At 40.3% G+C, this 15,112-nt stretch overlaps 1 protein-coding gene across 22 annotated transcripts in view; it reads left to right on the top strand.

The window, feature by feature from the left end:
• The window catches only part of CALD1 (caldesmon 1), a 238,228-nt gene extending 232,391 nt beyond the window's left edge, over positions 1–5,837 (top strand). For all 22 annotated transcript variants that reach the window (XR_013524233.1, XR_013524239.1, XR_013524238.1 and 19 more), the window contains one exon: positions 3,242–5,837. Coding sequence is in view for 12 of the 22 variants with exons in the window: in XM_078343717.1 (XP_078199843.1) it covers positions 3,242–3,247 (6 nt within the window). In the remaining 10 variants the exon portion in view is untranslated. The remainder of the gene's footprint in view (positions 1–3,241) is intronic.
• The last annotated feature ends 9,275 nt before the right edge of the window (positions 5,838–15,112 follow it).

Raw genomic sequence — 15,112 nt, 5'->3', positions numbered from 1 at the left:
ACTAAGAATGATAGTGTTCCTCTTTCACTTTTAGTCTTAAAGGATTGGTCATTCTTCAGAAAGAAGGCTCTGAAGAACATCCAAATGATGCTCAGACTACAAACGTGACCCTTTGTGGTACAATGAGCTCATTCAACTCCCAACTGTAGCCTTTCCCCGTCCAAGTAATAGTCTAGTCTTCTCCTTCAACAAAGAAAAATTAAAAAGAGAGAAACTGAAGACCAACAATAAGCAAGGTTACGACAGGCTGCTTACGGGTTAATTTAAAAAGAAGCACTTCCTAAGCAAACTCAGGACTACAGAACACATCAAAGACAACTAGAGAATCACTGCAATTCACTACAGTGAGAGAACTACCTTCCCTTTCCTACTTTCTACACGCTCTTAGTTCTGGCGCAGCTGCCTAAACATAGTACCCCACCTTCACCGTTAGCTACATATTATGCTTTTATTCCATTAAAATCCACTAGCCCAGCCTCTCCTTAAGGTGACTTTTAAATAAGTTCCACTTTCTAAGTCATTGCTAAACATATGAAAACTGCCTGCTGGTAATGATCACATTACAAACTACTAGCACTAAGTGAGCACCCCGCTATATGCCAGACACTCTTCCACCTTCTTACCCTCCATTACCTCATTTGATCCTCCAGTCATGTGAGGTAAGTAGCGGATCATTCTTATTTTGCAACTGAGAAAAACGAGGCGCTGAGAGATGAAGAAACTTTCCCAAAGTCACATAGCGAATAAGTAGCATAACCTGCGCTGATACTCCAGCAGTCTGATGCGAGCCTGAATTCTTAACCATTATACTTTGCCTGCACACGTCTAAAGTCTATACTTGGCCATCAGCCTCTAAAAGACCAGTACAGAACACAGTGAAAGGAAAAGTGCATTGCAAGTCTGTCAGTCATACACATCACATAAGCAGCCCAAACCCATGGAAGGGTCTCAGTAAGACATTCTCAATACAGCACAGTGGTAGGAACATGGTCATATCTTTCTTTTAGGATACATATTCAGGAGAAAATGTATAGTCATTCAATTCCTTGTATAATTTTCTCCCGGTGGCAGCGGAGAAAAGAACTTTCTTTGTTATTTTATTTTATTTTTTTTGAGACAGAGTCTCACTCCGTCACCAGGCACCAGGCTGGAGTGCAGTGGCACGACCTCGGCTCACTGCAACCTCCGCCTCCCAGGTTCAAGCAGTTCTCCTGTCTCAGCCTCCCGAGCAGCTGGGACTACAGGCACGCGCCACCATGCCCAGCTAATTTTTTTGTATTTTTTAGTAGAGACGGGGTTTCACCGTGTTGGCCGGGATGGTCTCGATCTCTTGACCTCGTGATCCGCCCACCTCAGCCTCCCAAAGTGCTGGGATTATAGGTGTGAGCCACTGTGCCCGGCCTCTGTTATTTTTTAAACGAAGAATGAGCTTGTTGACCTAAGCCTTTATGACCACTGTAGCCTATGCTATTAGCGCATTGCAGGCTTGTCAGCCATGTGATATAAATTGCCCAGACCCATGGAATGGTTCCCAGGAAGGCATTCTCCATACATCACAGTGGGAAGAACGTTGACAGCACAAGGTGTCCTCTCAGACCTCGGAGAGGTATCCAACCTCTCAGAATGGCAGTCCCAGTGTTTATATAGTTCCCATCTGAAAGGGGGATGTCAGCTGACCATACACCATCATCACCAATGGAGTGTCTCTGGATAACATTCCTTCTAGCCAGAGCTCTGGAAAGTGGGGCACAGATGCTGTGGAACGGTCAGGCTCAGTGAACACCACTCAAATACATACATGAATGGTACTTCCTGGAGTTGTGTAGCACCAGGGCAGTACAAGGTAGGAGGGTGACAGTGCAAGTTTTCACATGCCACTATTTCTACAGTAGTAATAATATAACCACCAGACACAGAACTGAGTTTATGGGGTAGCAGATTAGGTAGCTCTTTTGCTCCAAAATGTCAAACTCACTTCTTGTTACTCAGTTGTTCCTTAGAAATGAATACAATGGCCGGGTGTGGTGGCTCACGCCTATAATCCCAGCACTTTGCGAAGCTGAGGCAGGTGAATCACAAGGTCAGGAGTTTGAGACCAGCCTGGCTAATATGGTGAAACCCTGTCTCTACTAAAAATACAAAAATTAGCTGGGACTACTAGGGAGGCTGAGGCAGGAGAATCACTTAAACCTGGGAGGTGGAGGTTGCGGTGAGCTGAGATCATGCCACTGCACTCCAGCCTGGGTGACAGAGCCAGACGATAGAGAGAGAGAGAGAGGAGAGAGAGAAAGGAGGAGAGGGAAGGAAGGAAGGAAGACAATGAACACACTTGAAAATCTGAATTAACAATACTTTACTATTTCTTAATAGCTTAGCAAATAATTTTAGCAACTAGCTGAGGGGGAGAGAATGATATAAGAATGGTACTCTAGGTCAGATAAGTTTCAGGGGTAGGGGTATAAGATTAGGAGGGAGAAAATAGATTGCTAGATTAAAAATGGGAGAAAACTGAAGATAAACATATCCTCCTTCACCATCATACATTGATGTGGCCCTAACTGAGCTATTCAGTCACGTGTACCTGTCCTGGAATACACACTGTAGATTTTTGGCTCTTACAGTGGAGTTTAAAAAATGAAAAAAAAAAAAGCAACTTTTTTGATTCTGAATGCTATGAGCAAGGCCAAAGGTTAAGATAGGAGAAAAGAACATAAAGGAGAAAGATAGGAAGAGGGAAGTGAAAAAAATCAGCAGAAGGAAGGATAAAATGAAAGGAGATCCGGCTGGGTGCAGTGGCTCACACCTGTAATCCCAGCGCTTTGGGAGGCCAAGGCAGGCAGATCACTGGAGGTTAGGAGTTTGAGACCAGCCTGGCCAACATATAGAGAAACCCCGTCTCTACCAAAAATACAAAACTTGGCCGGGCGTGGTGGCTCATGCCTGTAAGCCCCAGCCACTCAGGATGCTGAAGTGGGAGAATCACTTGAACCCAGGAGGCAGAGTTTGCAGTGAGCTGAGATCACACAACTGCACTCCAGCCTGAGTGACAGAGCAAGATTTCATCTTAGAAAAATAAAACAATAAAAAATAAAACATCATATTTTAATAGAATGCCAACAATAATCCTCTCTTTCATAAATATTTATTCCTGCCATACTATTATTCCTTTTTCTTTTGACTACAAAAACCATCTGCCTGAAACACTGTAGGCTGTCAATTTCAAGTTCTTTTCTCTCGGCAGGTTTGAAACAGTTCAAGAAAGAACCCAAGCTCAAGACGCGGGACGAGCTCAGTTGTAGAGAGCTAATTTGCTCTGTTTTGTATTTATGTTGATTTACTAAATTGGGTTCATTTTATTTTTCAATATCCCAATAAATCCATGTATATTATCACTATATTTAATAATCACAGTCTAGAGATGTTCATGGTAAAAGTACTGCCTTTGCACAGGAGCCTGTTTCTAAAGAAACCCATGCTGTGAAATAGAGACTTTTCTACTGATCATCGTAACTCTGTGTCTGAAGAGTGATACACCAACCACATCTGAAGTCAACAAGATCCAAGTTTAAAATTGCCTGCGGAATGTGTGCAGTATCTAGAAAAATGAACCGTAGTTTTTGTTTTTATAAATACAGAAGTCATGTTGTTTCTGCACTTTATGATAAAGCATGGAAGAAATTAATCTTAGTAGGCAATTGAACACTTTTTGAAAGTAACCCATTTCAGATTTGATATACTGCAATAATGGTTGTCTTTAAAAAAAAAAAGGAAATGTACTGTTAAGGTATTACTTTTTTTCATGCTGATTCATATCTAAATTACATTATTATGTTAGCTGACAGTGGTACTGATTTTTTAGGTTGGTTGTTATGTGGATTTCTTTAGTAGTGATAGTAGCCTGAACCACATTTTAGATAACCCAATTATGTATGTATGTGCATACACATATACAAACACACTAATGGTAGAATGCTTTTTTATGTGCTAGACTATTATATTTAGTAGCATGTCATTGTAACTAGCCAATATCACAGCTTTTGAAAACTTAAAAATCACAATATATTAATATTTCATATTTGCCAATAGAAACATGGCAGATAGGTATCAATACGTTTTCAATGCCTGATGACCTATAAGAAGAAAGTATTGGGGGAAAAAAGAGATTGGAAGTGTCACAAGGAGTTGAAATTTTCCAAAAGACATAGTATTTAGTTTATAATTAAATGCAATCTTGAAGTCCAGTGTGAATTTTATTAATGCTGTCATCTCAATCAAGCTCAAAGCCTGCTTATTCCAAACAAAGAAGTTCACAATATGTCATAAGATCTTGTCTCTAAATGTCACTAACAAGAAAGTTAGTGACAATATTGTACAGATTGCAATTCCATGTGTAAGTCTAAACAAGGACAAATAACTTTGGCTAAATGTCTGGAAGCAGAGAAGTAAAGTGAGCAAAACCCAGTGTTTGGGGTCATGACAGTACTTTCATCTTTATATACTCTGAAACTTTTTAAATTAAACTTTTCTACCTTTATTTGTCATCGGCACTTGTCATAAGTTGACAAAGTGGTGAAATTTCAAAGTTATATGTAACTTCTACTAGTTTTACTTTTTTCTCTAAGTCTTTTTTTTTTTTTTTTTTTGAGACAGAGTTTCGCTCTTGTTACCCAGGCTGGAGTGCAATGGCGCGATCTCGGCTCACTGCAACCTCTGCCTCCTGGGTTCAGGCAATTCTCCTGCCTCAGCCTCCTGAGTAGCTGGGATTACAGGCACGTGCCACCATGCCCAGCTAATTTTTTATATTTTTAGTAGAGACGGGGTTTCACCATGCTGACCAGGATGGTCTTGATCTGTTGACCTCGTGATCCACCCGCCTCGGCCTCCCAAAGTGCTGGGATTACAGGCGTGAGCCACCACACCCGGCCCTCTCCAAGTCTTTTTTAACTCATGATTTTTATACACACAATCCAGATCTTATTACAGCCTCTAAGTCTTCATTCTTCACAGTAGATAATAAACGAGTCCTCCAGTGTCCTGGCAAAATGTTCTGGTATTGCTGGATACATCCAGTGGAGTTATATAAACTCATACCTCAGTGGACTTAACCAAAATTGTGTGTCTCAATTCCTAACACACTGCGGGAGCCTCTCCAATAACTATTTTCTTATCTACAATATTCCTCCAGAAGTGCTAACTAGGGCAGGGCTGGCATGAGAAGTGACCCCTGCATTCCAAAGTCTATTTTCCTCATAAGTCTGTAAAGAACAGTTGAATCTCCTAGCTTTAGCAAACCTGGGCCAAAGGAAGGAAATCCACGAAGAATGCACAAGTCAAACACTCATGACAGAGTAGGCACAAGTCTACGAGAAGCTAAATTAGAATTTACAAACAGAAGTGCCCCGGTAGCACTGACTCCCATCGTTGGAGTGAAATGGACAAAGTTTCAATTAAGGCCTATGGTGAGGTCACATTGCTTTGTTGTATTTTTGAACAAGAGCTTCTCCTGATCACTATTATATATTTTTCTAGAAAATCTTAAGTTCAGAAGAGAATGTATCATTCCTGACTTTTATTCCAATATTTGGATGGAGTAAGTTTTAGGGTAGAATTTTGTTCAGTTTGGATTTAATCTTTTGAAAAGTAAATTCCTTGTTTACTGGTTTGACTATAATTCTCTGTTATCTTTAAGAGGTAAAACTGCAAGCTGACTAGCATGTTCTGTGAATCTGCCATTCCTAAAAATTTTATAAACACTTGATATTTTTCACTGATAATTGATCGCTGCAATAAAAGTATATTGTGAAAATGCATCCACAATAAATGGAGTTCTTTCAAAATGTCTTTGCCTCACTTATTACAGTACTGATAGTGAGAGGTATGTGTATTGTAATAAAGATTATGGCACAGTAAAACTTGTATTTCAGGTTGAGTCTTGGTTTCACTCTTTAAAGAAGAAAAGCATTTTCATATTTTTAAAATGCTTATTACAAGCAATTGTTTAACAAAATGTAGAAAATTGGCCTTAGGCCCAGTGCGGTGGCTCACACCTGTAATCCCAGAACTTTGGGAGGCTAAGATGGATGGATCATAAAGTCAGGAGTTTGAGACCAGCCTGACCAACATGGTGAAACCCTGTCTCTACTAAAAATACAAAAATTAACTGGGCGTGGTGGTACACACCTATAATCCCAGCTACTCAGGAAGCTGAGGCAGAAGAATCACTTGAACCTGGGAGGCAGAAATTGCAGTGAGCCAAGATCATGCCACTGCATTCCAGGCTGGGCAACAAACAGAATGAGACTCCTCTCAAAAAAAGAAAATTGGTCTTATGTCAACAACTAACCAAACATGTATGGGAAAGGTTAAAGAGGGATTTTTCAAGTCCTTCATAAAAGAAACTATTGTCTGGGCACAGTGGCTCACGCCTGCAATGCCAGCACTTTGGGAGGTAGGAGGATTGCTTGAGCCTAGGAATTCAAGACCAGCCAGGGCAACATAGCAAGACCTTCTTCTGTACAAAAACATTAAAAAGCCAGGCATGGTGGCATATGTCTGTAGTCCCAGATACTCAGGAGGCTGAGGCAGAAGAATCCCTTGAGCCCTGGAGGTCAAGGGTGCAGTGAGCCCTGATCACACCACTGCACTCCAGCCTAAGTGACAAAGCAAGGCTCTGTCTCAAAAAAATAGATAATATCAAATGTCCCTCCATCCTCCTCCTCATTGCCAGTGTTGTCACATACCAGCCCTCTGGCTGCTAAGATGGGAAGTACTGCTTTCCCAAAGGCAGTGTCTTTTATAGTAGAAACACCATTTAATATATACCATTCGTTTGTACAATACTTAGTACTTGCAAGGGACTGGTGATTACATGTGAATCCAAAGTTATTTTTTCATGTTAATGTTGAATATTTATGTAGCACTAATTGGTCTGAAATTAGCAGTTCTCATAAAGGTTTTAAACTGAGTTTGAAGCTCCTCAACAGTTCCCTCAACACTGCCCATAAGATTGACACAATTGGATGGGCACAGTGGCTCATGCCTGTAATCCCAGCACTTTGGGAGGCCCAGGCAGGTGGATCATGAGGTCAGGAGTTCGAGACCAGCCTGGTCAATATGGTGACACCCCATCTCTACTAAAAAAATACAAAAATTAGCTGGGCATGGTGGCACGTACCTGTAGTCCCAGCTACTCGGAGGATGAGGCAGAAGAATCGCTTGAACCCAGGAGGCAGAAGTTGCAGTGAACCGAGATTGTGCCACTGCACAGCAGCCTGGGTGACAGAGTACCACAAAAAAAAAAAAAAAAAAAGAAAAAGATGATTGACACAACTAAGATACTATTAAAAATTACTATTTTTATTTCTGTGTCTTAAGAAGGGTGATAAGTATAGACAATAATATAATTGTTTTCAAAATTAATTTGCAAAATTAAGCAATGGAAAGAATACAATCTACTACCAATACCAAACTGATAAGATTAGGGATGAATGGAAATTAATTTTACAACGTGTATATTCAGAATATGAGCTTGAAAACATACTAGTGTCCTCTGTGATGTCAAAACAGGCCTGTATTAAAGGTTTTTCCCTGCCTTTGCTTGCACGTGTGCTCCAAGTGGAAGAATGGATGAGAATAAAGATCTCATCCTAAGTTTGTATTCTTCCATTGGCATTAGGAGATGACTAACAAGGTCTTGATTTGAGTGCAGTGTCTATTTTTGTCGACTCTATTAATCATGTTGTTCTAATAGTCTATATCCTACTGATTTTTTCCTTTATCTGTTACTGAGAAAGGAAAATGAAAAATCTCCCACTATGACTATGGATTTCTCCCTGTAATTCTGTTAATTTGCTTTCCACATTTTAAGATTATCTTTTAGGGGAAATATTCAATTCACTAGGGAGATATAATGGTTCTAGATCTTTAGCTAAAGATCATTATGAAGTGACTATTTCTGCAAAAACTTTTGCCTGATTTTTTCTATTTTTAAAAATTACTACAGTGGCTTTCTTTTGAGTAGGACTTGCATCACATTATTTTTTCCATCCCTTAAATTTCAACCTCTATATATTCTTTGGTCTTAGATGTGTGTCTTTAACAATCACATGATTTGGGTTTGGGTTGTAATCCAATCTGCTGATCTTTAAACTTCAACTGGAATATTTAGTCCTTTCATATTTAATATAATTACTGATATTTTTGTATTTAATAGTATCCTAGCTATGTGCCACCTGTACTATGTTACTTTTTCCTTCTTGTTCATGCTGGGGCTGCTTCTGCTTCAGAGCATATGCTGATCTACAATTGGCAGCTGAGAGGCTGAGCTAGATCTTGGGCAATACAATGGAACTAGAGAAAGAAAAGTCAGAATCTGCTAACTGCCAAGGATTAGGGCTTGGTAAACTACTTCTAGCTTTGATTGGGTCTTCAGAGAGCTGCCTCCCAAAAGTAAGGTGAATTTAAAGTTATCTGGTCTTCAAACCGATTGCCACCTAGCTTCACTCTGTGGAACAATTCTAGTATTCTAACAAGGAAATAAATGATGAATGGTAAAGATGAGAAAAACAATTCAAGAATTTAAGAGATAAAGTAGCACAAAGCTCTAGCACATAAATGTCAAAGAACTATGTAGTATATAGTTGTCGGCATTTAGAGGGAAGAGAGAATACTTCAGCCTGGGGTAATCAAAAAAGAAAAATATCTGCCTTAAAGTTTTTTGTACTCCTAGAAGTGTACGCAGTACCTCTTCACATAACAGAGCTTGGTAAGTGATAAGATGATTTCATGAGCAACTCAGTTTATAAACTTTGTTAAATGTGCTGCTGTCAATTTCTGTAAAGTTTCTAGAGTTCTGAGAGTTTCGTTTCGTGACCTTTTATATTACTACATTTATCATTCATGTATCAACTCACTCTGCATCTCAGCTCCATAATAACATTGGTTTCTTACATCACTGCATCGCAGTTTGTTGTTGTTGATGTTACTGTTGTTTGGAGACAGAGCCTTGCTCGGTCGCCAGGCTGGAGTGCAGTGGCAAGATCTCAGCTCACCGCAACCTCTGCCTCCGAGGCTCAAGCAATTCTCCTGCCTCAGCCTCCTGAGTAGTTTGGGCTACAGGTGTGCGCCACCACACCCCGGTGAGTTTTATATTTTTAGTAGAGATGGGGTTTCACCATGTTGGCCAAGCTGACCTCAAGTGATCTGTCTGCCTTGCCCTCTCAAAATGCTGGGATTACAGGCATGAGCCACTGTACCTGGCCTCTAATGCAGATTTAATAGCAGAGTTTTGCCATGACATGCTCTTGGTGGTGATGACTTTTACTATCTTGAATTAGGATTTCAAAAAAATGTCGCATTAAAATAGATTTTAGCTGGCCCAACAGGTCATTTCTACCTGGATAAGGAAACTTCATTCAATCTTCTCTTACCAAATATACTAAAAATTATGCAAAAGTACCACAATCCTACAGAACACAAGATTAGTTTAACTAGTTTTCAACCTTACCTAGCACTCTTTCATTCTAACCTGTTTTTATTAGAATAAAATGCTATCTTGCAGAGGGACAGACTAATGGAATAGTTTATATATCTATAAAGGGAAGTTTATGAAGTATTAACTCACATGATCACAAGGTCCCACAACAGGCCATGTGCAAGCTGAGGAGCAAGGAGAGCCAGTCTAAGTTCCAAAACTGAAGAACTTGGAGTCTGATGCTTGAGGGCAGAAAGCATCCAGTGCAGGAGAAAGATATAGGCTGGGAGGCTAGGCCAGTCTCTCTTTTCACATTTTTCCACCTGCTTATATTCTCACCGTGCTGGCAGCTGATTAGATTGTGCCCACTCAGATTAAGTGTGGGTCTGCCTTTCCCAGCTCACTTCCTCAAATGCTAATCTCTTTTGGCAACACCCTCACAGATACACCCAGGATCACTAGTTTGTATCCTTCAATCCAATCAAGTTGACAGTATTAACCATCACACCTGCCAACATAAGTAACACAGGTGCTCTGAGTTTTCAAATTATGAAAATTAGTCGTCAAGTTCACTAGGATTTCTCAGTTAGGGTCTCACAGCCCACACTTTGAAAACCACTGCCCTATGCCATGAGGAGAATAGAGGCTCCAACCTGCTCCCCGTTGTAACATGTAAGTACTTAGAACTTACAATGTTATTTACCCAATCCTCACTACCCTGCAAGATGGGTACTACTGTATTGTCCCCCCCTTGACAGGTAAATAAATTGAATCATAGAGAATGTAAAAACTTGCTGATAGTCATATGGCTAACTGGCAGAATACCTCACCCTAGGCAGTTAGCTTCTGAACCCACGTGCTTAACTCTCTCACAAGAGATTATTCCTAAAAGTACTCCTGGAAGAGAGCCCCTTGCGAGGGGGCAGGTGGGAGCCACTGCTCTCTTCCTGAAGTCCACAGACAGAGCAAGAACAGCACTTGAGACCAGCCATGTAGACCAAATACCCGATGCAAATCTCAAATATCAAAATGAGACTGTTTTAGTAGCTGCAAAGTTACCACCTCTAGCCAACATGCCCTCAGCTGGAAAGGGAATTTCACCATTGCTGAGTTAGGGCAGTTTTTTGGAGGAAAAAAGACAATTTTATGTGTTTTTTTTTTTTTTTTTTTTTTTTTGCCATGAGATTTCACACTGAGTCTGGGAACCATTCGTTCTCTTTTGAGATGATTTATCCTATCCATTATCTGTTGAGCAGGCAGGGGGCATTCTTTCTAATTCATTTCCAAATACTAAGGGCAATGATGACTTCTCTCTAGTCTCCAAATACAGACAATTAATTCTACCAATGACAAATTAGAAAAGGCACCACCAAGTGAATGACCCTTGAGCTGAGTGTTAGTTAGCTGACCGGCTGAGACAGATCTCAAGATTTGAGCTTGGAAACAGTTTGAGCAGTTTGGCCCTGTACGAGGTCATCCTAGACCCAGACAGTATGAAGAAGGCCAAGATAGCTACTAGCCTCTCCTGGGCTTCCCAGTCCCTACTATGGCTCCCTCAGTCAAATTACAAGACCTCTAAGGTCACAGGACCACTGAGTTCTATGATATCATAAGCAACTGACTGCTCTAGTCACTTCATATTCTCATTTAAGACCCTCTCAATTGTCAACCTAAATGACAGAGGTTCCCAAGAGGAAAAGATGTTTATTTGAGAATAGAACATTGCAACATGCATGCCATAATAAACTAAGCGTGTAGTCAGGGAGGTAAAGGAAGACAAAGGTTTTTAAAAGAAAAAGGAGGAAGATTACGTATTTGTCTTTTAAATGATTATCCTTAGCCACAAAGATCAATAACAAGAGTGAAGCCAGTCTGAGGTTAGCCAGGCTGTTGCTGAGCAGATGTCCTTGTGGAAGTACTTTTCGTGTAAGGTTATGGCTGTTATGGAGTCTTTTCCATTTTCAAGCATACAAGTGTCAGGACTATCCTTTCATAGCCTTTCCCAGCTCTGTTTGTCAGACTTTTCTTAACTTTCATGACTCTATTTTGATTCTGATCAAAATGATATAATTACACAAAAATATATTCCGAACACAACTTATCTTTGGTCATCCTGCTAAAACGAATTTTCTTCCTGATTCCCACACAAGTAATTGTGCTTTTTGGCACAGTTGGCACTTACAGTTTTGGTTCTCTTTTCCTCTTTTCTTACTCTATTTTTCATTATATTGCCTTTTAAACTGCAGTCTTAGAGTAAACTCACTAAGAAAAAAAAAAGAAGGAAAATTTACCTTCCTAAAAGGCAGAAGCTGGCTAGAGAAGGAGCATGTCCAGGACAGGCACTGTGGCTCACACTTATAATCCCAGCACTTTGGGAGGCCCAGGTGGGTGGATCGTCTGAGGTCAGGAGTTCAAGACCAGCCTGACCAACATGAAGAAACCCCGTCTCTACTAAAAATACAAAATTGCCTGGGCATGGTGGCACATGCCTGTAATCCCAGCTACCTGGGAGGCTGAGGCAGGAGAATCACTTGAACCTGGGAGAGGGAGGTTGCTGTGAGCCAAGATGGCACCCATTGAACTCCAGCCTGAACAACAAGAGCAAAACTCCATCTCAAAAAAAAAGAACAAAAAAACAAGAAGGAGCATGTCCAGTAACTTTCTTTGGTGACATTATAGGGGAGGGAAACAAAATTCAGACAAAGTCCTTGGTAGAAGTTTATTCTGGGCCCTACTTCCACATTTTAACTTAAAGACAAAGCATTTCATTTCCAGAATGTATTACTGTCTTGAATAGGAGAGTAAGTTAAAAAAGAACGAGTTAAAAAAAAAGCAGATACTTAAGAAAACGATTTCAGTTTTACTTGGGGAAGAAAAAAAAAATCCCTGTAAAATCTCTTACCTTAAAATGATACTGACTCCAGCTAAGTTTTGGCTAAACAGTACTGCCTAGTATACAGCTGACCCCTGAAAACCATGAGTTTGAACTATGTGGCTCCATAGAGGGAATGTCTTTCATCTCTGTCACCCTTGAGAGAGCAAGAGCAACCCCTACGCTTCCTTTTCTTCCTCCTCTTCCTCAGCCTACTCAATATGAAGACAAGGATGAATAACATTATGACTGACTTACATTTAATGAATGGTGAATATATTTTCTCTTCCTTATGACTTTCTTAATGTTTCTTAATAACATTTCTTTCCTCTATCTTATTTTATTGCAATCATACAGTATATAATACATATAACATAAAAAATATGCGCTAATCAACTGTTTATGTCATCAGTAAGGATTCTGGTCAACTGTAGGCTCTCAGTAGTTACGTTACTGGGGAGTCAAAAGTTATACACATTGTCCTGTATGCGCAGAGGACAATGCTCCTGACCCCCAAGTTATTCAAGGCTCAACTGTAGTTCATAACACAAGATTTCTCAGAGCCTTTGTACTTTCTGCTTACCCTCTCTGGCAGAGTCTCCTCCTAAGACATCCTATGGTTCATCCCTCTGCTCAAATGCCCCTGGCCTGAAAGGCCCGCCCTGGCCATTCCATCTAAAAGAGCAACCCTGCCAAGACCCCACCCACTCCCAGCTCTCCCTGTTGTCTTTTATTTTTCCCTGATTGATTTCTCTCCATAGCAGTGATTACCTGAGTGATATCATTTTTATTATCATCATTGATTTGTTTGTTTTCTCCCACCAGAACATAACCTCCACAATAAATGTCTGTTTTGTTTCTTGCAACAGTGAACTGTCCCTAAGTAGGTAGCAGCCATCCAGGAAATTTGTTACACCAAGGTGAGAGGATCCCTTGGGCCCAGTAGTTTGAGCCTGCAGTGAGCAGGCTCCACTACTACACTCCAACCTGAGTGACAGAGCTGTCTTTAAAAAGAAAAAAATTGTTAATGAAAAATGAATGCATATCATTTTCAAAGTTTTTTTAAAATTCCTAAGTTTTTGGCCAGGCACAGTGACTCACATCTGTAATCCCAGTACTTTGGGAGGCTGAGGTGAGTGGATCACTTGAGACCAGGAGTTCAAGACCAGCCTGGCCAACATGGTGGAAACCCATTTCTCCTAAAAAAAAAAAAAATACAAAAATAAGTGGTGGTGTGTGCCTGTAGTCCAAGCTACTCGAGAGACTGAGGCATGAGAATCACCTGAATCCCAAAGGCAGAATATGCAGTGAGCCAAGATCGCATGACTGCACTCCAGCCTGGGCGACAGAGCAAGTGAGACTCTATCTCAAACAAACAAACAAACAAAAAAACAAGTTTTAAAAATTATGCACTAAGATTATTTTTCTTCTCATGGATTACTTGACATATAATAATACAGCTATTTGGACTAAAAATCCTGAGACTTAAGTCTCTTAGCTCTGCCACTAATTTCTTGTATAACTTGGTTAGACCATTTCTCAGTTTTCCCTTGTGCTACTGACATTCTACAGCTTGCAGCCACGACTAAAATCCAACAGAAAAACAGATTACATACATAAAGATTTCTCTGTGCATGTCACCTTTAATGACTTATGTATGGCATAAAATAAGGACTATAAGAGCTACTTTTCAAGAGGGTGATCTAAGATATACTCTATTAATATTCTCTAGCCAGGATCTAATCTGGAAGGTTCAGACTTTTAAATTGCTGACCTCAAAAACACCTGCTATTTTCAGAAACTTACAAAATACAGAGATGTTAACCCATTTCCACGTTTAAGCCGTAGTGCTTTGCCCTTTATTCTACTTTCAAACTTGCTACCATTCATTATCTCCATTTCTACAATATCACAAATCTCATGGCATATAATGCTTTGTGAAAAGTGTTTATTATTTACATTCTTATATCACCAAAATCTAGACTTTTTTCCAGATGCACTTGGAAAATTGTTCAAAATAGATTACATTACCCACTGGAGCTAAAGATCAGGGAAAAATCAATATGGGATGTTGATGAATAACGTCTGAGTCTGTTATGGAAAGATCGTATTTAATTAAATGAGACGACGTATACAGTGATTTGGAGATGAGGAAAACAGTGTTTAATATGTTAGCTAACAATTACTATATTTAAAGAATCTCTGAGATGATAATTTTGAGAATTCACCCTAGTTCATCTAGGACTCTCCATTTAGTACTTAAGGAGAAAAGTCTCATTTTCCAGAATCGAATAAAGATAATTAATCACACAATTGTGTAGAATGGATTTCAGTGTGTATTCAAAGCAAGATCAACGTGCTTTTTAATAGTCTAACACCTCCAGGTAGTAATTGCAAGTATCGTACCCATGAAGTCCAGATAATTAATCTGTCCAGCAACGCACTGTTAAAAGTCAGGTGGGCTCCAAAACAGTCCTAACCAGCATGCTCTACTGCCTCCTCTAAGGCAACAGCTGAAGGGCAGACCTCTAGGATAAAAAGCTGTCGAGCCTTCCCCATTCCTAAATTATCCCAACTGACCCCAAAGCCTCTCTGGGATTCTAATCTCTGCGCACCCTGCAGCCCACCCCGAGTTCCCGGCATCCTCTGGGTTCCCCCTTCCTGGCGCCAAAACGCTGCGCAGGCTCCTTTCCTCCAGGCTGGTTGCTAGGTGATCTCCGAGGGCGGTCCGAAGTCTCAAGAGGGCAAACCAGTTGAGGGGCGGGGCT

The sequence above is a fragment of the Callithrix jacchus genome, chromosome 11, assembly GCF_049354715.1.
Source record: "Callithrix jacchus isolate 240 chromosome 11, calJac240_pri, whole genome shotgun sequence".
In the NCBI taxonomy this organism is placed as follows: Eukaryota; Metazoa; Chordata; class Mammalia; order Primates; family Cebidae; genus Callithrix; species Callithrix jacchus.
The sequence above is the reverse complement of the archived record's forward strand: the minus strand, read 5'-3'. Positions and strand labels throughout refer to the sequence as shown.